The following is a 24,205-nucleotide window of genomic DNA, read 5'->3' on the forward strand; positions in this document are numbered from 1 at the left end:
GTCAGTTGCTTATTACAGCCTGTGGTTGTTTAGAGTTACACAAGGTTTAACAAGTCAAAGAAATTTATATGCTCTGGACTTGTCAGTAGCCAATCATTTTTATTACAATTCTTCACCTTAAGAACAAGCACTAATGAATCAAATTAAGTATTGATACTTCACAACTAAAAAGTGTTCAAACCTTTGGTCATTTTTTAAATATGCAATTTGGCTGGCACTGCCCAAACTTTTGCATATAACTGTAGAGTATAAAGTAGCAACGTATAATATATCACAACAGTGAGGTTCTGGAAGTAAAAAAAGAGAATATGACTTATTCTAAAGCATGTTTGATTGCCAAATGCCTGTGAATCACTAAACTATCCAGAATCACTAAACTATCCACAATCCCAAAGCAAAACCACACGTGAAACAAGTGCAATACAGTTGTGACTGTAGGAAAAGCTCCCGTACACTTAATTTTGTTTACAGCATGCCTCTCTTGCTTATTGCTTTTAAATAGTGACTTGAGAAATACTTATTATGAATATAGATTCAGGTGGGTTTTAATGAATGTGTACATTTTGAAATAATCTTTGATCTTTTTTATTTTTCTTGGCTATTAAAATACTGAAGTTATTATAATTACATACATTATTAAAGTGCTAAAATTATAAGTTCAGAGACATTAAAAACTGTGAGAAGTTTCTGTGAGAAACATACAAGAAATTGTATTGGAAATTTACTTCTACAACCAGAACCACTGAAAAGGGGAGCTCTTACTGTTGAGCTGTATAGTGGTCACATTCCAATAAGTGGATAACAGCCATGTTTCCCTTTAATGTCTTTATGGAAAAGCTCAATGGGAACCCTGGCTTGTTTTATAGAACATATGTTATGCTACACTGCAAATGGATATGTTACAGAGAGTATCATGTGACTCAAAAGTGCCTTATACATGTAAAGAAAATTTCTAATATTTAGTTTTTAGTAATGGTTCAAATGTTTTTGCATTTAAATATGCTTATAAAATGCACTGGTCCCATTTAAGCTATTTACAAAAAGCTTTTATACAACATTATAAAAAACTGTGTCCTCTGTAACAGCAATATTAATATTATTATTAATCATGGTTTTAAACAGGGTGAGCTCATGGTCAAATGTTTACATACCTTTGGACGTATAGTAAATAACACCACAGTAGCACAGTAGTTGCCACTTATGTCAAATCCGGAATCGATACTAATCCAGCTTTAGCTTTAATACTAGTAATTTCGTAAATAAGGGGCTACAATTGTAAAGCATGTACAAAAGCATCAAGCTTTGTATTAATTGTACCAAATGTTAATTGAGATCACAGATTTTATTATTATTAAAAATTAAGCCGCTCAGGTGGCGCAGCGGTAAAAAGAGACGCGCTGCAACCAGGGCTGGATTCTGAGAACGTGGTATCGAATCCAGCCTTGATTTACCGGTTCGAAGCTGAGTGGCTATATGAGCAACGATTGGCCGGTTGCTCATATGGGGGGTGGGACAAAGAACCGGATGTGGGTCTCTCTCTGTCAGAATGCGATTGCGTTCTCTGCCGGCTGATTACACAGAGATGGGAGAGGGTGCCCTTAGGGTGTGTCTCTCCGCATGCAACGCTGGGTGGCGCCAAACTCGTCAATGTGTGGGTGGCAAAGATGCATCTGGCTGCTGCTCGTGTTTCGGAGGGGATATGGGTTAGCTTCAATCACCTCCGTCAGGGCAGGGTTCGGCATAGACAGAGAGGAAGCACGATGCTAATTGAACAATTGGATGCGCTAAAAGGGGAGAAAAAGGGGTAAAAAAAAAAAAAAAAAAAGTTAATACAGGCGATTTTCCGCTAGCACACCAGTGCCGAGATTCTGAACTCCTCGGCTGGGCGCCATCTAGCGGGCATAGTTGGCAGTGCCTGCAGCAGACACGGTTCTGCTAGGACAGGATGACCGGACTATGTGGGTGTAGTTTTCAAACATTGTGTAAGGACCCTGACTGGCAGATAAAGAGGCGCCTGTGCATGGGTGAAAAAGGGTTCCCCTAAGGGCTGCACGTGGGTTGGAGGAGGCGTGAGGAGCAAAATACCCACCTCAACTGCAACCAGGGATCCCCCAGCAGCGGAAGACAAATTGACTACACTAAATTGGGAGAAAGTGGGAGAAAATGCATAAATAAAAAATAGAAAAAAAAGTTAATATATATAAGCAGAATTAAATTATGCAAGAGCAAACCAAAGAGATTTACAATAAAAACTGCCAGAATGTTTTTGGCTTTGATGGACTTGCTGCTGTTGTGTTTCCAGGTTTTTGTAAAATATATTTATATACCTATGTATATATGTTTATAAATCTGATGTTTTAAAAATAATAAACATAAATTGTCAAAATAAGAATTCATTGTGTGCAGTTTTACTAATAGTGGATAATATTTTATTTTCATTAAGACCACTGATTCACTAAGATACCAAATAAAGAGTACTAATTCAATGTGCAACCATTTGTGTTATACAGTGGTGTTCAAAAAAATAGCAGTCCAACACCATTAACCTGATAAATCACTGTTTTTAGTAGAAATGCTATTTCTACATAGCAAATAATTTACTTGAAAGTGTAGTAGAGTAATGAAAACAAAACAAACCCAACAATTAGGACATGCATGCCACTCATTCTGAGTAATTGAAGCATTGATTGAAAGGGGCTTGTTCAAAATAATAGCAGTGAGGAGTTCAATTGGTGAAATCATTCATTCTGCAGAAGAACGTGTGTCAAATTTGGCCCTTATTTAATTTAGGAGGGTGGCAAATGTTGCACAGCTTGGTCATAGCGCGTTTCCTTCTGAAATATTGGGTAAAATGGGTTGTTCCAGACATTGTTCTGATGAACAGCGTACTTTGATTAAAAAGTTGATAGTAGAGGGAAAAACATACAGAGAAGTGCAGCAAATTATAGGCTGCTCAGCTAAAATGATCTCAAATGCCTTGAAGTGACAACCAACACCTGAAAGACGCAGAAGGAAGCGTGGAACTACTGTTCAAATGGATCGAAGAATAGCCAAAATGGCAAATACTCAGCCAATGATCACCTCCATAAAGAATTAGGAACATCTGAAGTTACCAGTGAGTACAGAAGATGATTAAGTGAAGCCAATTTACCAGCAAGAACTCCTTGCAAAGTCCCGTTGTTAAGAAAAAGACGTGTCCTGAATGGGGTAACATTTGCCAAGAACACATTGACTGGTCCAAAGAGAAATGGCTCAACATTTTGTGGACTGGTGAAAGCAAAATTTTTCTTTTTGGGTCTAGTGGCTGTAGACAGTATGTCAGACGACCATCGAGCACTGAATTCAAGCCAAAGTTCACTGTGAAGACAGTAAAGCATGGTGGTACAAAATGATGATATGGGATGTTTCTCATACCATGGTGTTATGCCTATTTATCACATACGAGGGATCATGGATCAATTTAAATATATCAGAATACTTGAGGAGATCATGTTGCCCTATGTCGAAGAAGAAATGTCCTTAAAAGGGTGTTTCAACATGACAATGACCTAAAACATCTTGGTTACAGACAAACAAGACTGAGGTAATAGAGTGACCAGCCCAATCCCCTGACTTTAATCCCATAGAGAACTTGTGTTCTGATATCTGAAGCGCGTTTTTTTGAGTTTTTAAAGAAAAATGCTGGCACTGCTATTTTTTTGAACAGCCTAATATTCATTTTTCTTAACTTTCTGTAAAGAATGAACACAAACTGGCAAAATTTTGTTAATGTTTTGATTTAGAATTGAAAGTGTAGTATTTTCAGTGCATTTGCATTTATGGAAATAAAAGTTATTATAATGATTTTGTGCTTTATTCACTTTTTTAAAATCACTGCTATTTTTTTTAACACTACTGTATGTACAGTGAGCATCATGACAATCTGTGCCTAGATCTTGATAACCTTCTAGACGACATTCAGATTGCTTTCTTTGGAAATATAAGAACCTTGGAATCCTTGAAAACCATGGAAACTTTCATCTAGGTGGTGAAATAAACTTCCCCTGACACCAGAGTTGAACAGCTGAGTCTCTTGTTGTCTTTGAAGGGTGACAAAAGACCCACTTTTCATTGAGGAACATATGTTCATGGAGAAAGAACACTTCTGTGTCACCTTGAATAAGAGCCTGTGCTAAATGTAAATGTATGTGCAAAGAGCATTGAAAAGCAATATTTAAATGAATAACGAATTACCGGTATTTCTAATCAGCATTAAAAGTATTTAAATTTAAATCAGTTTAGGGCAGTGAGGGCAGCCTAGTGGTTATGGTACTGGACTAGTAATCAAAAGATCGCTGGTTCAAGCCCCACCACTGCGAGGTTGCCACTGTTGGGCCCTTGAACAAGGCCCTTAACCCTTAATTGCTTAGACAGTAAACTGTCACAGAACTGTAAGTCGCTTTGGATAAAAAAGCATCTGCTTAATGTTGAAAATGTAAATGTAAATCTCAGTGAGTGCAGAGTATTATTTAGCGAAGGGGGGCTCATACTCAGTAATAACACAATAATTCATTTATTCATTGCCACTGCGAACAGGACCAGCTACAAACAAATTCAGTGTTTAATCCTGTGCAGTCCTGCACAAGAAAGTGTGTGTGTGTGGGTGGGGAGCAACTCCATATTAATGATCATGGTTTTAGAATGGGATATTAACATTCTTATGGAGCATTTTATGTTGTGTATTGATGTGTTAAGTGTTTGTGCATTCACATTCTGAACATCAAGAGTCGCACACAGTTTTTAACATTGAAATTTTAATTTCATTTACAAGTTTACTAGAACACACACAGACAAATTAAAAAATTTAGTTTACAGTATAAATGTAAGCAGTTATTTCTAATTAAATGCAGAAAAATGTAGGATTAAAGGAATTTGTGAATTGTGAGACGAACATGAAACTAACTCTGGTCAATATTAAATAGACCAGGTGGAACTCTTCAATAGACTTGCTTACTAGTATCATCTTCAAATGCCCTTCTTTATCTGACTTTTTATCAGTCTCTTAATACACATGCGCAAACTGTTATATACAAAATATATATGTACTCTTTACTGTCCTCCTCCAGCAGCATCGAACATCTTCTTCCTGCCCTCCATACCTGACATAGCCTCCACATTTTTACGCCAGTCACCCACTTCACTGGTCAGCACCTGCACAGCACCAACACAAAGTCACAAACCAGCTGATCAGTCACAGGTATGTAACATGTATCTTCTTAGTATTCAGTGTTAGTGAAACAGTACACCCAAAAGTATGAGTTCAAGTATTTAGTCCCACCCATTTTTTTCTATTTATTTATGCATTTTCTCCCTTTCTTCCCAATTTAGCATAGCCGATTAGTCTTCCACTGCTGGGGATCACTGATTGCGTTCAAGGGGGGTATATTTGCCTGTCCACGCCACCTCTAATGTGTGTAAAGTTCTTGCGCACCCTTTCTTTTTCGCCTTGCACAGCGTTTAAAGATCCCACCCACTTACTTCAATCTTTTTTCACCCAGCAGACACGGTGGCCAATTTTGTCTGCTGCAGGCACTGCCAATTGTGCCTGCTAGATGGCGCCCAGCCGACCAGTAGCAGAGCCGACATTCGAACCAGGGTGTTCAGAGTCCTGGTGCTGGTGTGCTAGCAGATTATCCCGCTGCGCCACCTGGGCACAGTCACACCCATTTCTAATAGATCTATAAAATAAATAATTTAATTAATTTTATTTAAACCACTTTATCCAGTCAGTATGGCAGCAGATGCATTTCCACTGGAAAACACTGGGCGCACTGGGTCCAGGAATACCCTAGACAGGGCACCAACTCCACTCCCCCTTCAGACATAGACAATCATGTCTGTGTAGACGCTTGGCCAGCTGATAGCACAGCTGAGATTCAAATGTCAGTGGTGGTAGGCTAGAGTCATGGAGCGCTGCACCACCCAAGCACACAGCAGTCAACAACCTTTTTTGCACCATGGACCAGTTTCATATAAAATATAATTTCAAGGACCGTTTCATTTCAATAGGTACGTGTCAAACGTGTCAAGAGGAACAGACGAATGTTATTAAACGAGAATCCGGTACTGGTTCGTGGCCCGGTGGTTGGAGACTACTGATATAAAATAAATGATATGCTTGTAATTTATTGGCAACCGTTTAGGGAGAGTCCTGTCCTGCTCCAGTGAGGTCTATAAAGACATTTATAAGGCTGGTTTGCCCAGTTTGGTTTCGAAGGCTTGTACAGAGCCCTGACAACAACCACACTGAACTCCTCATGGATGGATTGGGATGTCTAATGCAAGCAAAGTGTTCTGACTTCAGAAATGCTTGTTTGACAAAATGGGCACAAATTCCCACAGACATGCTAAAATTTTATTTGTAAAAAGCTTTTACAGCTACAAAAAGGGGATCCATATTAATGTTCATGGCTTTGGGTGGAATAAAACATGCTTATGGTCAGGTGTTGGATATATAGCATATGCATATGTACAGTATGAGTGCACAAATACCTTCTCCTGTTTTATATCCTCTTTCTTGACTGATTTCAGGTTAGCTCGGAGATCCATTGAGCCCTTGTGTTTGGAGCCCAGCAGTGCTCTCATCATCTCATCAGCAGATACGCGCACCTTTCTCAAAGCAGGTTTCTTAAATTTCCCCCCGAGATCCTGCACCTTCAGATTTAACTCGTGAATCTGAAACATCAACACTGGTCAGGATTCCACACACTACAATCTACAGAAATCCAAAAGAAACACTGTTCTGCTTTTAACTCACTTCTTTATTGTTCTTGATCACTTTGGCTTCAAAGTCATACCTCTCCTCATCCACAACATCAATTTTGGCATGAAGCTGCCTGCAAAGTTTCTGCAAAAACATTTTTAAACTGCATTTTAATATTTAATTTTAATATAAATAATGTGTCACTTATGGAAATCACAAAGTTACGAACTGCCTTATCTAAGTAAAGGTTGCAGTGGCTGGAAATACTTGGCTTAGGGCATGATCACACCCTAAACAAGGTGCTAATCCTTCACAGGGCAACACCCACACACTTATTTATTTATTTATATACCAAGGAGCAATTTAGCACACCCAATTCACCTTGTTGTGGGGGGTCGTTGTGAAGCAGTTTACCTTTTTGAAACTCAAACAGACATGGGAGAAGCATGCAAAAAAAAAAAAAAAATTCAATAATTTATTTATTTATTTTTATGAACTGCTTTATTCTAATCAGGGTTGAAAATACTGGGAATATACCCGAACCCAGGTGTTCAGTAGCCTATGGCTAAGCAGCACCCACACTAACTACTGCTCCACTATTTAAATATTTCATTGTATAAAACAGATGGAGATAAATCTGACAGCGTATATGAACATGTGACTGTACCTTATCCAGGCTTGGGACCAGCACTGAGAGCACTGACAAGTGCACCTCTCAATGGCTAAGCTGTTTCAGCCACCCCTCCCCCTCAGACATTAGCCAATCATGTCTGTGCAAATGACCAACCAGCCGATAGAACGGCTAAGATTCAAACCCTGGTTTGCCAGATCTCAGTGGTATTAAGCTAGCAAATTCATGTCTGCTTATTTGGGGTAACTTGGTTGTTTAGGTTTCTTTTCTCTCTGCACTTTATTTGCAGGTGTTCATCTGTGCGTATTTACCTGTAACTCGTCCATTGCAAGGCCAGACATTTGTAGGGGTTGTAGCTTCTCCCCTAAATATTTCACCTTTTCCTCATCACGAGTCACTGTCTCCTGCTCCAGATCCTCCATCGCCCTCTGCAGCAGCAGGATCTAAAAAGAAGTGTTACATATATTTTAGTTATGTCAATATTTGCATATTCAAGTTTTGTGGCTACTTTATGTATGTGTTTGATCAGTTGTTATTTATTTATTTTTTGTTGTTGTAGTAATATTAGGTATACAATAAAATATGGTTGCATGAATCCTTGGGCACAATGCAGTAACCCAGCCTATCGTGGGGCCTCGGCCACCTCCCCCAGACATAGCCATGTATATTAAAGCAATAAGCCACGAGAGACCATGCGTTACTGCGATTTTATCAAGGGGAAGGATGTTTAAAACGTCTTTCCCCGTGATAAAATCATAGCAGTAACGCATGGTCTCTCGTGGCTTATTGCTTTTATAAAACGGCGGTCAACATAAAATATAATAAAATACAACAATGTTCAATTTATAAATGTTTTTATTTACAAAAACCCTTACAAAAAGCATTCTTCCGTGAAATCATGTAGTCCGTTAACAGTGTTGCTAGGCAACATGAGGGCGTACATAACATTCACTTTTTCTTTTCAGTGGCGTATTAATCTGGAATGATGTGAGGTGGTCATAGGTGTGCGTATATTGGGGATTTTACAACGACGTCGAACGTGGCTCAGCCAATCAGATTTTAGGACCGGAACTATCCGTTTTATAACTGTATGTAGACACTTGACTGGCAGCACTGCTGGGGATTCGTACCCTGGATTCCAGCAGTAATGGGTTACGGTAATTTACTGCTGCACCCACCAAGTGCCCTACATATTTTTTTGAATTTGTTTTAGCTGTTCTAGCTCCAAAAGTTGTAAAGCTAGTTGCATTTTGAGTTTTAGTTAAGTAATGCATTTGGACACAGATTAATAGATGCTATTTTATGTCTGATCCTTGAATATGAATGCATGTGCATGTGTTAGTTTTCAGTCTTAACAGATATTTTATTTTTACTTTTTTCTTAGTTAACAATAGTAAAGGTTAAAATAAATATTTTCGTTGGATTTTTAGAAAATTAGAAATGTAATTCTGAAAAGTTGTTCATCTACTCTTGGCCATGACCTAGAGAGAAACACATGAATGCTTTAGTTTTGTGTAAATTGATTTGATTTTAGTAAATGTACCAAAAAAGGTTGTTTCACTTCATACTTCTATTTTCTTTTCTTTTAGCTATTGCTGCATTTGATTTTCAAAGAGAGATACATGCCTGCACATAAGAACAACTGGATAACTGATTAGCCATTTCTGTCCATCTGATTTGGTGCTATAGATATACATTCAAACATACAGAAATACCCCCAAAAAAAGCCAAAACAATTAAAAATAAAAAGACTATACCTTTAATGAGAGTTTCCTGGAGGCTGAGATCTTAGACTTGGGCTGCAAAGATAAAATAAATAAATAAACAAACAAACTCATTAATACATAAATACAATTACACAGCTTTAGTTTATATTATAGAGTGTGAAAATACCTTGACATTTGCCCGAGGAGCAAGAGGACTGGGGGCATCCTGTACATTAAAGGTAATGATAATAGTAGTTAGTCTTTCTAAAGTTACTCTATGTCTTAAAATGTAAACAAAGAAAGCATCAATGTGAATAAAGAAATATCATTAACACTTACACTATTGTAGATGTTTTATCAGACAGCAGCCAGAGACAAAAACATGAAAAATGAAAGAAAATTAATTCATATCAATGAAACAAATGAATATAAATAATGTAATAATGTTGATTTAAAAATGACGAGAATATACAGTATGTGTGAATTACGTAAAATTAAACAGATACGATTGGACTAGTAATAGAAATAAATACTCACTCGTCAGCCATTGTGAAATCTGTAAAACAAAGACAGGATCTCAAATGAGCTACTACTCAACTAAGAGGCAATAAAGATTTGTTATCTAGGATTTATTTCTGACATACAATGGGCTGTGCACTCCTGAAGGCTATATACAAAATAGTAAGCCAAAATAACTGATGCAACATTTCATAAATACAATTTAAACAGTATAACATTAAAAAAACTGTTTATTACATGGTTCTGGTACATTTACATTTTTGGCATTTAGCAGACACTTTTATCCAAAGCGACTTACAGTATTGTGACAGTATACAGTCTGAGCAATTGAGGGTTAAGAGCCTTGCTCAAGGGCCCAACAGTGGCAACCTGGCAGTGGTGGGGCTTGAACCGGCAACCTTTCGGTTACTAGTCCAGTACCTTAACCGCTAGGCTACAACTGCCCAGGTAGTTTGGTAATACTTTTTAAAAGCCATAGTAAAATGTTACAAATAGTGCAAACTGCCTTATTATTTAGTCTATGCACAGTTAATAGTGAAGGAAGTAAGGACATAAAGAAGACAACAATACCTGAGATGCTGCTTGCAGGAAAAGACAACAGCTACTGAAACCACAGTGCCCAGAGACAATGGGTTTTATGGGTGACAGATGGCACCCAAATAATTTTAGCACACAGGAATTTGAAATTAACAGGCCAGCTGCTTTCAACGAGGGAAAAGGCAGGTGTGTGTGTGTGTACGTGTGTGTGTGTGTGTGTGGGAGATGGACTTGCCTACATTTGTTCTCTAATGACAAAAGGACAATGTAAAACAAAGCCATCCTGATTCATCTCTGAACTCTGAATACGTTTAACATAACTTTTCTGTTTACACAAACTATTTCTATCTGGTATAACCAATAAAATACAGTCTATACATGCAGTTTCTAGAAGCCAAAGACCCAAAATGGTTTGTTTGGGTTACTTAACACTTATTTAATATAGCTATATTTAAATGCTGCACACAAATCAAAACATATTAATGCCAGACAACCATAAATTATTTGAAAAACCATGACTGTAAACTCCACACCCTGTCAGCTGTAATGGGCTTTATTACAATGACAGATACTGAATATGATCCCATACTGTGATTATGTAGGATGTGATTTTTACAGGTAAATTAGGGTAAACTGAAAATAATGCAAGTGTTTTAGTGTGCAATAATTCTTTTTAATTGATTTTCATTTTCATCAACTGCTTTATCCTTAGGGCAGTGGTAGCTCAACAGTTAGGGTACTGGATTAAGAATCAGAAAGTTACGGTTTAGGTTCCACTACAGACAGGTTGCCATTGCTATGTGCTTAAGCCCCTAACTGGCAATTGCTTGAATTGTATTCAGACATGATGAAGTCGCTTTGGTTAAAAGCATCCAATAAATGCTATAAATGTAAATGGACAGGCTAGAGGCAGGTCAGGATACACCAGGAAACACTGGGAACAATGCAGGAATTTTTAGCTTTACAGTAATTTAACTATGGTATTATGAACATTACGAAATTGTAAGGTACAGATTTTTTGCTGATTTTACACACTATTTAGCAAATACAAATCAGTATGATGAGACAGCACATCCTTTTATTCCCTCATCTGCTGCCGTTTTAATACTTCTCCTTGTTACATTTTTCATGAGCACATAAAATGAGAATTGTTTATTGTTAAAATAGGATTCACAATTATGTGGTGTGCTTAAAAATGTCATGATAAAGGTCAACTGTATGGAACACTGAGGCTGTAAAATATCATTTGAAGTTACATTATAGAGATGCTGGATTGATTTACTTGCCATCCATAATTTAATAATAAAATAAATTTATTTAGCAATAAAAGAAATGTACAGTTGTAACACTGGCCCTCATTAAGCCCCTTTAAACATCTGTGAAGAGACCTGAAGATATCGGGCGGCGCGGTGGCTCAGTGGGTAGCACTGTCGCCTCACAGCAAGACGGTTCTGGGTTCGATCCCCAGGTGGAGCGGTCCGGGTCCTTTCTGTGTGGAGTTTGCATGTTCTCCCCATGTCTGCGTGGGTTTACTCCGGGTGCTCCGGTGTCCTTCCACAGTCCTAAACATGCAAGTGAGGTGAGTTGGAGATACAAAATTGTCCATGGCTGTGTGAACTGATTAGCCTTGTGTAATGAGTAACTACCGTTCCTGTCATGAATGTAACCAAAGTGTAAAACATGACATTAAAATCCTAATAAACAAATAAACCTGAAGATATCAGTTCACATATGCTTGCCATCTTATCTGATACAACTTGAAAGAACATGCTATGAAGAATAGGATAAACTGCCCAAAACCAGGTTTGCAATGCTTGTAACGACATATTCAAGAAGATTAAATCAAGTGTCTGAATATCTTTGTAAAGTTAAGTATTTAATCATTAAAAAACCCTCTAAAAACAGCTTTTGTACTTTGCTTAAGATTGATGGGTGTTTGATTAATGACACTATATACAAAACTGCCTTTGTATCAAATCTGCTTTTTTTATAAAGTGTGCAAAAAGTCAATCAATCAAAAGTTAGAATACTTTTTAAAATCCACTGTATATACACTACGTTTTCAGTTATAAAGTCATGGAGACCACCATTTGTCCGATATTAAAAGCTATGTTTGATGTGTCATTACCAGGTGGGTGTATTGTTTGAAAAGATAGCAACACTGTAATGGAATGGGTGAGGTGGGAGTATACCTCCTTGTCAGTCATTTTCTAAAAATAAATCAAATGACAGCAGAAAATATTTAACCGACTTTTTTTTGTCCAGTGGAACCCATTCAGACTCAATAAATTCTCCAGTGACAGTCTAATTCTGGTCATATGGTTTGCTGTTTCTTTCCAGTAATGCTAAATAAATTACATAAAATCATTGACCTGTCATGCTTGATGATCCTATATCTATTATAAAAATACATATTTGTTTTTTTTTTTTTTTTTCAGAAAACAAGGAAAGATACAGAGGTAGGTAAGTATAGTAGGATAAAATAACAATGTACTGTATAATACTAAGTCATTAAGGTACCTGTAACCATCAGTTTTGATCTGTGAGACTAGTGAGCCATGTTTTAGCTCAGTGGTTAAGGTACTGGGCTCGTAAACAGAAGGTTGCCGGTTCAAGCCCCGCCACCACCAAGTTGCCACTGTTGGGTCCCTGAGCAAGGCCCTCAATTGCTCATTGTGTAAGTCGCTTTGGATAAAAGCGTCTGCTAAATGCTGAAAATGTAAGTAAATGTGTTTCTATATTCAGTAAATTCCTCATTTATACAAAACCACACAGTTGATCATTGCCATAGAAATAATAACTATACACAACACACTTTCAGAAACATGTCATGACATACCAGTGTCATACTGTCACATCACTAAGCCTTAATTATGGATAGAATATTTAAAATAGAAAACACCCTTACATTTTAAACACCAAAACTGTAAATAGATTTTTTATTTAGCAACCTTTCCATGGTCACTGCTGAGGTATTTGTGCTCCTCAGACTATGTGGCATTGCACCACTGTGGCTATTCGTCACACACACACTGACAGACTGCAGGCACACACTGCCAAAACCCAGCTGGGAATGGGAATATCACTCAGGCACCACCAAGTATTTGTGTCAAGATATAAAATTTCCACCAAAGGAAGCTCATGAGCTTTAAATTGCATTTTGGAGCAAATCTTACAAGACATAAACTCTGGACATGGGTACTAGCCCACCACCTCTGAGTGTTTACACCGGCCTGCCAGGTGTCTACACAGACATGACTGCCTATGTCCCTGTCGAGGGATGGGGAGGGGTGTACAAAGCCCTGAGAATAATTGGTGCCCTGTCCAGTGTATTGCTGCCTTGTACTCAGTGTTTCCAGTGTGAGAACGGATCTGCGACCACCTTGTTCAGGATAAAGTGGTTGATGAAAATGACATAACTACAGGACATAACTTTCACACCAGTGGATATTTCAAATAAAACATTATATAACAATTAATCAAAGCATGACTTTATAGACCTTGCTTGTGGTAAGGAGCATAAGAAATAGAAATTTGGGAGGGGTGTCAACATACTTTTGCCCATATAATGTACAGTGTATCACAAAAGTGAGTACACCCCTCACATTTCTGCAAATATTTCATTATATCTTTTCATGGGACAACACTATAGACATGAAACTTGGATATAACTTAGAGTAGTCAGTGTACAACTTGTATAGCAGTGTAGATTTACTGTCTTCTGAAAATAACTCAACACACAGCCATTAATGTCTAAATAGCTGGCAACATAAGTGAGTACACCCCACAGTGAACATGTCCAAATTGTGCCCAAATGTGTCGTTGTCCCTCCCTGGTGTCATGTGTCAAGGTCCCAGGTGTAAATGGGGAGCAGGGCTGTTAAATTTGGTGTTTTGGGTACAATTCTCTCATACTGGCCACTGGATATTCAACATGGCACCTCATGGCAAAGAACTCTCTGAGTATGTGAGAAATAGAATTGTTGCTCTCCACAAAGATGGCCTGGGCTATAAGAAGATTGCTAACACCCTGAAACTGAGCTACAGCATGGTGGCCAAGGTCATACAGCGGTTTTCCAGGACAGGTTCCACTCGGAACAGGCTTCGCCAGGGTCGACCAAAGAAGTTGAGTCCACGTGTTCTGCGTCATATCCAGAGGTTGGCTTTAAAAGATAGACACATGAGTGCTGCCAGCATTGCTGCAGAGGTTGAAGACATGGGAGGTCAGCCTGTCAGTGCTCAGACCATACGCCGCACACTGCATCAACTCGGTCTGCATGGTCGTCATCCCAGAAGAAAGCTGACGCACAAGAAAGCCCGCAAACAGTTTGCTGAAGACAAGCAGTCCAAGAACATGAATTACTGGAATGCCCTGTAGTCTGACGAGACCAAGATAAACTTGTTTGGCTCAGATGGTGTCCAGCATGTGTGGCGGCGCCCTGGTGAGAAGTACCAAGACAACTGTATCTTGCCTACAGTCAAGCATGGTGGTGGTAGCATCATGGTCTTGGGCTGCATGAGTGTTGCTGGCACTGGGGAGCTGCGGTTCATTGAGGGAAACATGAATTCCAACATGTACTGTGACATTCTGAAACAGAGCATGATCCCCTCCCTTCGAAAACTGTTTTCCAACAGGATAACGACCCCAAACACAACCTCCAAGATGACAACTGCCTTGCTGAGGAAGCTGAAGGTAAAGGTGATGGACTAAACCCAATTGAGCACCTGTGGCGCATCCTCAAGTGGAAGGTGGAGGAGTTCAAGGTGTCCAATATCCACCAGCTCCGTGATGTCATCATGGAGGAGTGGAAGAGGATTCCAGTAGCAACCTGTGCAGCTCTGGTGAATTCCATGCCCAGGAGGGTTAAGGCAGTGCTGGATAATAATGGTGGTCACACAAAATATTGACACTTTGGGCACAATTTGGACATGTTCACTGTGGGGTGTACTCACTTATGTTGCCAGCCATTTAGACATTAATGGCTGTGTGTTGAGTTATTTTCAGAAGACAGTAAATCTACACTGCTATACAAGTTGTACACTGACTACTCTAACTTATATCCAAGTTTCATGTCTATAGTGTTGTCCCATGAAAAGATATAATAAAATATTTGCAGAAATGTGAGGGGTGTACTCATTTTGTGATACACTGTATATTCATACTTGCTCAAATCAGTACAAATCAGTATTAGTGACATTATTAATAATTAATTTGTTAAAATAATTGAGATATATATACAGTAGGTGTATGTCCATTTTAATTGCATCACACCAAAGATCAGCTAAATTATGTTAAGCCTAGGTTTTCTAAACATTTTTGGTGATCAGTGAGGTATATTTATATTTGTCTCTGCAAACACAAAAAAGAAAATAGTGTCATGTCAACCAGCCTTATGCAAACAATTAAGTTAGCACAAGTCAAACAAGACAGGTGTGTGTGTGTGTGTGTGTGTGTGTGTGTGTGGCAACTATCTGGGCATCTATAAATAGTGGCATAATACAATAGTAGCACTGCTGATCTTTCAAAATTGGAAAGGATTAGTCTGTAAGCCACTGCCTTTATAGTTGTAATATCTATAAGCTGCTTATTAGTGTGAACTTGTTATAACAAGGTTGTGAACTTTTAAAGAATTTTTAAGTTTAAAGTTTAATTAAACTTTCAGCTTTCAGTTAAGTATCAGAAAATTAGGCACTGGTTTAGTTCAGCTAATGATCTCAGAATAAAGATTACCCTTGTCTGGTAAAGTCTAAGTTGACCAAGATAACTTACAGAATAAACGCACCAGTGGTGGCTCCTGCCAGATCTCTTAGGGGGGCAATTGTTGTGATCATGGCCAAGGTGACTTATTCAATAGGTAATTTAACAGCTAGCAGCATTTTGTTTTTTTCTGGTCACCTCATGTAGCATTACCTCCAGTAACCACTAAACAGCAATATAAATATTTCTTCTTGAGCTATATACTGTACAATAATTGTGGACTGCTATATCCAGGAGTTCATTGTAAATATCTTCTTGAATAAAATTATTTTGGCTTTACAATGACTGAACAATCAGCTCTGGTCATCAACAGAAATCGTCATCTGTCAGTTTGCCCTCACAAATAAGTTTGAACATGGACAGAGACCAGCCTTACTAATAATTAAAAATTATTATAATTAAGTAAAGCCTTCACACATACAATAATTTAATTTAGTCTTTATCAGATAGCATTTTATTTTTGGTGCAGCAGATCCGGAATAAAGATTGGCATTGGCACTGAGGCTGATGTGCAATGAATAAAAGACTTACAATAATGACAACTAAATGGCACTTCTATTAATGACACGATTGAGTTGCTCTAAGTTGACATAGCCATGTTGACCAGATTGCTAGCTGCCCCAATTATCCATACACCAGTTTATGTATGATGCAAGCATGTAAGTGCTAGCCCTCCTGGAACCCATACAGATTGCATTGCAGTGATTAGAGTTGAAGAAAATGCCTAAATATGAGTCTATCAGAGCAATCTGGAACAGAACTTGACACTGATTGGACTATGATATTCATAGGCATAACAAACTGTCCAGAACAGTTACAGCTAGTATATCACAGTGGTAGAAAAATTCTTCCCCTTCGCCCTTTGGTGGTGCGTCAGGAACAAGCTGCCCCTAAATGTTAACATACTCAACGTAGACCTCGCTGTGTGCACTTATTGGAACAGGAAAGGGCCTTCCTCAAACTTTTGCCACAAACAGTCTAATTTATGAGCCTGTGAAGTAACACACACTTTTTTGAGTCATTATTACATTTTTTTTTTTTAAGTTCATGGAAGAGATTTGACACTAGGTGTGAGTATAGCACCTGACCAGTCAGGGTGGGCTGTAAGTGTGCTGCAAATGAATGGAAGGCAGCTGAGAACACATCAGAGGCAGAGAAAACCACAGCTGTTGGCACCCCGGATCTCCTTGAGGGGTGGAGTACAGCCAGACTAACGGTGGAGCAATGCAGCGACACAGTCATCAAGCCAATGGTGGGCTGGTTGAAACAGCAGTAGATAAGTAAATAAATACAGGGCCAGTATCACTGTTACCAATACCGATATTTTTTATGTATAAAAGCAGTTTGTTTACTTTCATGTAGGGGAGAGCAGTGTGTCATGTTTAATGAGTAGGGTATTTATTACTATAATGAACTATGTCTGAGGTTTTTGATCAGAACCAATTATATAATAACACAACATAATTCATCCCTTTCATTGCACTTTTCTGAAATTATCCCCACACAGCACTCCTCTCTCAGCCTATTCTCTCTCTCTCTCTCTCTCAATGCTACATCTGAGTTAGGTCTCTCATACCCCTTTTCCACCGACGCGGCACGGAGCCCGTTCCGGTTCCCAAACTTGATTTTGAACCGGTTCCGCGTGTTTCCACCGGAAAAAAAAGGTTCCAGATAGCGAACTAGCGGGCCAATCTGGCACCACAGAATACTTGGTTTTTCAGCCCGAACCATGACGTCCGTCAGTGGGCGTGTCGTGTTGTACAGCATAGCGCGTTAGCAACAATGCCGTCCGCTGGAGTCTCATATGAAGCTTAATGCTGCATTTTTATCTTTTAAACTTCACCTGATTAAATTTTGAGCCAGTTTGCCGCTTATATTTTCAAAGCGCCTTTAAAAAGATGAACTGTGTGATATTACGAGATAAAAGTGACCCGGACAGAACGAAAAACGCTTAACGTGAAAAATAAAGCGTGAAGCTTTTTCAACTCCCCGAGCTGCATAAACACACATGAAGTGAATCCAGGTAAACACAGATACATGTTTTATTTTAGAGTGGATTTGATGTTTATTTCACACAGATGGATGTTCGTGTTGTGGAACTTTAATGATGAAGTATCGATATTTGGATCGCTCAAGCCGAGCGCTGAGCAAATCGGCTACCGAGGGTCGCGGTGAAAGCGAAGCACAAAACTCCTCTCACGTTAATGAACTAAAGAAAACAACAACTGAGACAAACACGTCACGTCTTCTTATCACCGATAGTTAGATTGATACTTTTTACATAAAAACAAATGCTCGCACATAATCTACACACTCCGCCATGATATTACTGCTCTTAACTCTTAGTAAGTAACGCCCACCGATGATGACGCTGCTTGGTTCTCAAAAACTGGTGGAAACGCGCGTCGGTTCTCTACAGAACACCAAGGTTCAGAGAAACCTGAACAGAACCGGTTCAAGAACCATGGTTTTTTTGGTGGAAAAGGGGTATCAGTGCCCTTAGTCACATGACGGTACGACAACAAAACATGCCAGAGCAGGAGGAGTAAGTGAGCATGTAAGATGTGAGAGGAGCGTCTGTACAAACATGGTTTCTACTTTCTTATGAAATGGGAGAAACGTACCGAATGTTGCGGAGAAAAAGTAAAACTGAAGTATCGATATTTGGATCGATCTGCCCATCCCTAGTAATAAAATTAGAATAGCCGTGTGAATGTGTCAATACCTAGCCTAGCCAACTAGTTCACAGCTGAGATACCGATTAAAACCCAAATAACTCATACATCATAACTATTATTATGAAAGATATACAATAAAGACTTGTGCACCGTGTGTAGCACACTAACTATACAAACATTACAGTTGTGAGTTAATATCCAAGGTAAACAGCACCGGTACTTGTTAGCTTAGTCGCTAGTGTTAGCTCCTAAGCTAATTGCAGTGATTTCTGTTTCTATAAGCACTCTGTATTTATAACTCTTCACCATATTGCTATTGTAATACATACATTTTTGTCAGATTTCTTGTTTCTGGGTGCTTTGCTTTCTCACAACGTTTCTCACACCATTATCGTAGTTGTGTTTGCTGGGTGAATAAATGTGTAAATTTTTTATAGTGACCGAATGTATGTGTTCTTGTTAGTTTAAAATAAAAAATAGATGCTATTCTGTTTACATTTATAAGCACAAAGTCAAAAGAAAAGAGCTCTTATTCATCAAAACTAGGGCTGTCGAAGTTAACGCGATAATAACGCATTAACGCGATTTCAATTTAACGCGATTAAAAATAATAGTGCCGTTAACGCAAATTCTAGTTAATGTTGAGACTTGACTGGTAGAACTACAACGCTCGGTTACATTATGTTAAAACAAACGTTTTAATGTCGGACTTGCCACCGTTTTTCATTTGCGGTTTGTTAACATAATGTAACCGAGCGTTGTAGTGATGCACTTATAAAGAAATAAATACACGCTATATTCACAAGTTGTCGGGAGCAGAACACTTTTATTAACTTATTCTGTTAAGGTACCAAATACCGGAAAGCTGAGTCAAGCACGTTAGTCCATGCACTATGGAAGCCCCAAAGGGTCAAAACACACTCACTTCGTGTAGAAACGGCCATCAAACCATTGTCACAATACAACCACAGAAAAGTCTGTTACAATAACTACGCCTTATCCCACCTAAAGCACCGCTGATCTACAATGTTTGCTGATGGAGAAATTCTAAACTACAATCTGACATTTACTGCCTAGTATGTGAGTGAATAAAACTCCCTTACAGTTTTCTCTTGTCCCAGCAGTTTTTAACATCAGTACATTTAGCATAAAATGTGTTCACCATTTTAATTGTAACATTCACATAAAAATCCTTGTTTTCTATAACATTTACACAGATTTTTTTAAATGCGATTAATCACGATTAACTATATGAAATTCTGAGATTAATCGCGATTAAAAATTTTAATCGTTTGACAGCCGTAATCAAAACACAAACACGGAACGAGAGCCTCACTACGCATGCTCCGATTCACGAAACTGACTTACGTGTCAGGATAGTTTCGTGAATTTGCGTAACCTATGTATAATTTACTCTGTAATTTCCATAAAATTGCCCCTATTTCTGTATGTGCAAAGAAAAGTATTCAAAAAGTTACAATCTTCGGTCAGAAATGAAAGAAGAACGAAAACTATTAATTAGATCCAAGAGAAAGTTTCAGCAGGGAGATTGATACATGCTTTAGCTAGCTTTTAGTGGCATCAAGGACACAAAACAAAATCATGGACCAACATTAAATGTGGTTTGCATTATTTGTTTTTCTAATGATAATTAGGCTACATTTCATAATGCCTTTAAGTATACAAATGGACCATCGTTTCGACTAAAGAACCATTGTTTTTTAAGAGTGTGTGCAAATCAGGACAGTAATAAAGAACAGTTATGTACAATTTCAGATATATGTAATTGATAATTAATTAATACCAGTGTGCTGTTTAGCCATGTGTGTCCAAATCTCATTCTTGAAAACAACTCTTCCTCTTGCTTTCCTCTTCTCCAGCTTTCACTACTTCGAAATAATAAAAAAGTAAATGTGTCACCTCGCTGAACACATAGATCTATCTATCCATCCATCCATCCATCCATCCATCCATCCATCCATCCATCCATCCATCCATCCATCCATCCATCCATCCATCTATCTATCTATCTATCTACTCCATCCATCCATCCATCCATCCATCCATCCATCTACTGTACCTATCCAGCCATCTATCAGCAACTAGTAATGAACTATTGAATCACTAAACGACACATCGTTCATTTTAATGTATATTATAATGTTGCTTATTTACATTTAAATGAAATAATTTATTGCAATTTCATATTTGAAAATAATAATTTGTACTCGTTTTTTATATCAGTTTCGATAATAAACGTAAATGTGACCAAATGAACCGTTTTCAGAATGTTTTCTGATGTTTTGCGCCATCATGTGGATCTTTGCTGAGGTAACTTGTCCAGTTGCTAGCATGGATTAACATAAACATGAAACAATGTGGCTGCACCACAACAGTGTCTGTATAGGAGCTCAAATACTAAAGAAAATAAAGTTCAACACGTTTCCATGTTGTGTTTTGAGCACTGAAGCATATCGAGTGATTCACGAGAGGAAAAAGCAGCGTTTTACTGTCAAACTGAACAGTGAAGGTAAACACAAGAAACCGGATGGTTTTATACGAGCTGAACGTGTATTTTCTTCTAAAAGTTTTTACTTCTAAAATCATGCATTAAACGCAATATGGCTGTTTTCTTCTTTTGATAGAAACAGTTGAGAGTGCAGTGCTAAAATACTCGTACATGAATGATAAACATGTATTTATTTCCGACCGAAGTTCCACTTTTCTGGCTTTTTGTAAAATAAACAAACTACACAAAATTATTAATAACTTAAATTTATTTTCAGTTAGAGGTTTTTCATACAATCTTATACAATAATAACAAAACTACATTTTCACTGCACTTCTGTTTAAATTAAGTAAACAAAAGTATTACTGGAGAACAAATGTTTTAAACTTTGTATTTTTTTTAATTTACTGCAGTAAAGTATCCCCACACAGCTCCTCTCTCTCTCTCTCTGCTACATGTGTTTGTCTTGCGGTGCCCTTAGTCACGTGACGGTACGACAACAAAACACAGCAGATTAGGAGGAGTGAGGTGTGCATGTAAAATGTGAGAAGAGTTGCGTGTATATACAAACATGGTTTCTACTTTCTGATAAAACGGGAAAAACGGGAGTGTAGCAAAGAAAAAGTAAAGTATCGATACTATCGATATTTGGATCGATCCGCCCACCCCTAGTAATAAGGTTAGAATAGCCGTGTGAATGAGTCAATACCTAGCCTAGCCAACTAGTTTAGGGCTGCAACTAACGATTATTTTAGTAGTAGTTTTTTTTTCTTTTTCGATTAGTCGACTAGTCAACGATTATTTATGTCATACCCTCCATCTCTGCCTTAACATAACAAAATTCTGTTATGTTATTTAAGTTCCAATATCAAATTAAAATAATGACCCATGAAACATGAATATGAAACTTAAGCTTGATAGTTTAATGAAATATATTTGAAACATTAATACACAATCACAATAAAAAAATTCAATTAAATAAGAAAGCTTTGGACAGCATTAGAAACTTATGTTTCAGAAGTTATCACTCTGGAAGTCAAAAACATTTATAACGTGGTTGAGAAACATGTGAATGCTGTCTGTGAAGACCTCAGCCATCTGAGGGGTGCATGAACCTCTTCTCTTCTCATCCACACTCCATTGCTTAGTGCTATTAATAGAAAGAGCAAAAGAGAAAGCTGTATTAATTATCACAAACTGAAGGCTATGTGTCATAGTTTATTACAAATAGTGTACTGGCTATGCCAACTAAACCATAACAGGTTAAATATCTTAACTGAATTACCTGCTGAGCTAACTAGCTATCATTAAGTGGAGGAGGCTTATTATTTACAATGAATGCTCTCATTAACGAGAGCAAAAAATATGGAAGACGAGACAGGGTAACGTTAGGCTATAATGTTAAGTTATATAACGTTACTCATATAAATTACTGATTAACTATTGCACTTAATGAGTTAGCTAGCTAACAAACCTGAAAAATAGCGAACTCTTAGGAAGTTTTCCGAAAAGTACTCTAGCATTAACAAACATTAACTATGTTGGTTAAAGCACAAAGCGGTGTAAAAACTTACCTGTCCGGAATAACGCTGGTCATCACGGCTGCAGGGTGCTCGCGTTTCACCGTAGTGCTAGCGTGAAACCACAACTCTGCTTTGTAGTGTCTGCGTTCAGCTCGTTTCTTTGGGTTATTTTGGCTGAAATGCTCCTGAAATACTTTAGAAAGTTTCGGTCTCTTTATCTTTGCCTCTCTGTCTTCATAAACTCCCCGCTGCGCCATGGAAGCGATGCTGCGCCCCCTGCAGTCCCTTTAGTACGTTGCAATAATAACAACGCGTCGACAATGAAATTCCACGTCGACAAATTTTTATAGTCGACGTTATCGATTATGTTGACTAATCGTTGCAGCCCTAAACTAGTTCACCGCTGAGATACCGATTAAAACCCAAATAACTCATACACCATAACTATTATTATTATTATTATGAAAGATAAAGACTTGTGCACAGTGTGCAGTACACTAACTATAAGAAAGACATTACAGCTGTCTACTTATTAGCTTAGTCGCTAGCGTTAGCTGCTAAGCTAATTGAAGTGATTTCTGTTTCTATAAGCACTCTGTACAGTATTTATAACTCTATCATATTATTATTGTAATACATACATTTTTTATAAGTAACTGCTCTCAGTAGGGTTGTAGATAGATTCTTGTTTAAAGCAGTCCGATTTCTTGTTTCTGGGTGCTTTACTTTCTCTCAACGTTACCATCATTGCGTATCACCACCAAGCGGCTAACTCATACCACGTAGTTGTGTTTGCTGGGTGAATAAATTTGTACATTTTTAATAGTGACCGAATACATGTATCCTTGTTAATTAAAATAAAAATAGATGCTATTCTGTTTACATTTGTAAGCATAAAGTCAAAGGAAAAAAGCTCTCATTCACCAAAAAACACACGGAGTAGGAGCCTCACTACGCATGCTCCGATTCATTTGCGTAGGGTGCGGCAAGTGCGTACGATGCGTCCGTACTTTACGTACGTATAATTTACACAATTATTTCCATAAACGGACAATTTGCGATCATAAAAACATAGCGGCGTTTAGCCGAGCGTTTTTTCCTTTTTTTTTTTACAGTCGATCAAGCCCCCACGTTAAAATTCAAACTTTAAAATCCCGACCAGACTGCTAGTAAAAGGGATTTGTTCGACTTTGGCAACCCAAGTTGGTTCCTCCTACCTGTCGTTGTCGGCAGACACTGGCTGGCTGCACGGTGTTTATTTTCAACACGCTTCGTTAATCCATTACTGACATTAACGTTGCATTGTCTGACCTTCAGAAATACATACATGATCAATAGCTTGCTAGTTTTTTAGTCTGATAGAGTAGTAAAACCCTGTTAGTTATTTAAATAGGAAACATTTTTAAATCGTGTTATGGGAGGTAGAGGAGCTCAAGACAGACTGACCGAACATAAAGGCAGTTTAAAATGCTGCGGCACGTTCACAGATTTCACTAAACATTAAACTCAGGTGAGTGGCTGATTTAATTTAATTCCAAGTAAATTATGTTGATATTAAGAGTTCTGTTAGCCATGTTGCTAACTGACTAGGGCCGGATCCTAA

General features: G+C 38.0%; 2 protein-coding genes across 5 annotated transcripts in view; one reads left to right on the forward strand and one right to left on the reverse strand.

Moving 5' to 3' along the window:
• Nucleotides 1–4,776: 4,776 nt before the first annotated feature.
• On the reverse strand, nucleotides 4,777–9,627 carry tnni1c (troponin I, skeletal, slow c). Its single transcript, XM_063005072.1, has 7 exons — nucleotides 9,617–9,627; nucleotides 9,267–9,360; nucleotides 9,131–9,172; nucleotides 7,685–7,816; nucleotides 6,797–6,886; nucleotides 6,532–6,714; nucleotides 4,777–5,190 (listed from the first exon to the last, which is right to left on the reverse strand). The coding sequence occupies exons 1-7, from the start codon at nucleotides 9,625–9,627 to the stop codon at nucleotides 5,089–5,091; spliced, it is 654 nt and encodes a 217-aa protein (XP_062861142.1). The 3' UTR covers nucleotides 4,777–5,088.
• A 14,226-nt stretch (nucleotides 9,628–23,853) lies between these two features.
• c2cd5 (C2 calcium dependent domain containing 5) overlaps nucleotides 23,854–24,205 on the forward strand; it is a 50,554-nt gene continuing 50,202 nt past the window's right edge. For all 4 annotated transcript variants that reach the window (XM_063005228.1, XM_063005230.1, XM_063005233.1 and 1 more), the window contains exon 1: nucleotides 23,854–24,112. The gene's annotated coding sequence lies outside the window, so the exon portion shown is untranslated. The remainder of the gene's footprint in view (nucleotides 24,113–24,205) is intronic.

This window comes from Trichomycterus rosablanca, chromosome 11, assembly GCF_030014385.1.
Source record: "Trichomycterus rosablanca isolate fTriRos1 chromosome 11, fTriRos1.hap1, whole genome shotgun sequence".
NCBI lineage: Eukaryota > Metazoa > Chordata > Actinopteri > Siluriformes > Trichomycteridae > Trichomycterus > Trichomycterus rosablanca.

What these genes read in the sequence shown, in the direction of transcription:
- tnni1c (XM_063005072.1), bottom strand. An exon ending in CCAGGAAACTCTCATTAAAG is followed by an intron (nt 7,817 to 9,130) that starts GTATAGTCTTTT and finishes ACTTCTTTTTAG; the next exon opens with ATCCTGCTGCTGCAGAGGGC. An exon ending in AGGATATAAAACAGGAGAAG is followed by an intron (nt 5,191 to 6,531) that starts GTATTTGTGCAC and finishes GGTGCTGTGCAG; the next exon opens with GTGCTGACCAGTGAAGTGGG.